The following is a 991-nucleotide window of genomic DNA, read 5'->3' as shown; positions in this document are numbered from 1 at the left end:
CCCCCTGCCATGGCTGCACCAGGTCTGTTGGGGTCTTGCCAGCCTGCAAGAGTGGGCAGAGAGAGGCTGGGGATGGGGTGGCACAACGTGGTGTTGCAAATGTCCCAAGTGCTGCCACCTGCTCACCTGGTTCTTGGCCATCATGTCGGCCCCATGCAGGATCAGCATTTTGATGATCTTTGAGCTGCCAGCCTGCAAGAGTGGGCAGAGAGAGGCTGGGGATGGGGTGGCACAACGTGGTGTTGCAAATGTCCCAAGTGCTGCCACCTGCTCACCTGGTTCTTGGCCATCATGTCGGCCCCATGCAGGATCAGCATTTTGATGATCTTGTAGCGGCTGAGCCGTGTGGCGTCATGCAGTGCCGTGTCACCTTCCTGCGAGAGATGCAGCCTGGCTGGGGATCATGATCCAGCTCCAGGGACAGGGACTCCTTGCCTGTCCCTGGCACTGTTCCCTAGCTTCCCGCACACCTACCTGCCCACAAGGACAACGGGAACAGTGCCCACCCCAGCTCTGGTTTCAGCTGCCAGCACCCCAGGGCAAGGACATGTCTGTACCCAGATGTGCCATGCTGAGGGTGCTGGGAGACCCCAGACGGGTCAGCCAAGGGAGGGGGGGATCAGTGTTGCTCCCGGTGCTGGCTGCACAGCCGCAACACTCACCCTGTCCTGGGAGTTGATATCCACCCCACAGTGGATGAGGTGCTCCACGATGTCAGGGTGCCCAGTCCGGGTGGCCACGTGGAGAGGGGTGCTGAGCAGCTTGAGGGGGGAGAAGGTGGATGCCAGAGAGGATCAGCAGCCACCCCTGCTAACCCAACACAGGACCAGCCCTGGTTCCCTGGGCATGCCCAGGCCCCTGGCACAGCCCAGTGCCCCCCTCTGCTTTGCATACCTTGTCCCTCAGGTTGAGGTCTGACCCGCGGTCCTGAAGGAGCTTGACGGCATCCAGGTGCCCGCCCCGGCAGGGCCAGGGGACGGGGGCGGCGGGC

At 62.8% G+C, this 991-nt stretch overlaps 1 protein-coding gene across 1 annotated transcript in view; it reads right to left on the bottom strand.

The window, feature by feature from the left end:
• The window catches only part of ANKRD2 (ankyrin repeat domain 2 (stretch responsive muscle)), a 3,304-nt gene that overhangs the window by 212 nt on the left and 2,101 nt on the right, over nucleotides 1–991 (bottom strand). Inside the window, 4 exon segments of the mRNA XM_010146248.1 lie at nucleotides 7–43; nucleotides 276–374; nucleotides 663–761; nucleotides 895–988. Coding sequence (XP_010144550.1) covers nucleotides 7–43; nucleotides 276–374; nucleotides 663–761; nucleotides 895–988 — 329 coding nt within the window.

The sequence above is a fragment of the Buceros rhinoceros genome, unplaced genomic scaffold, assembly GCF_000710305.1.
Source record: "Buceros rhinoceros silvestris isolate BGI_N320 unplaced genomic scaffold, ASM71030v1 scaffold20982, whole genome shotgun sequence".
Taxonomy (NCBI): Eukaryota; Metazoa; Chordata; class Aves; order Bucerotiformes; family Bucerotidae; genus Buceros; species Buceros rhinoceros.
This window is presented reverse-complemented; position numbering and strand designations above follow the sequence as displayed.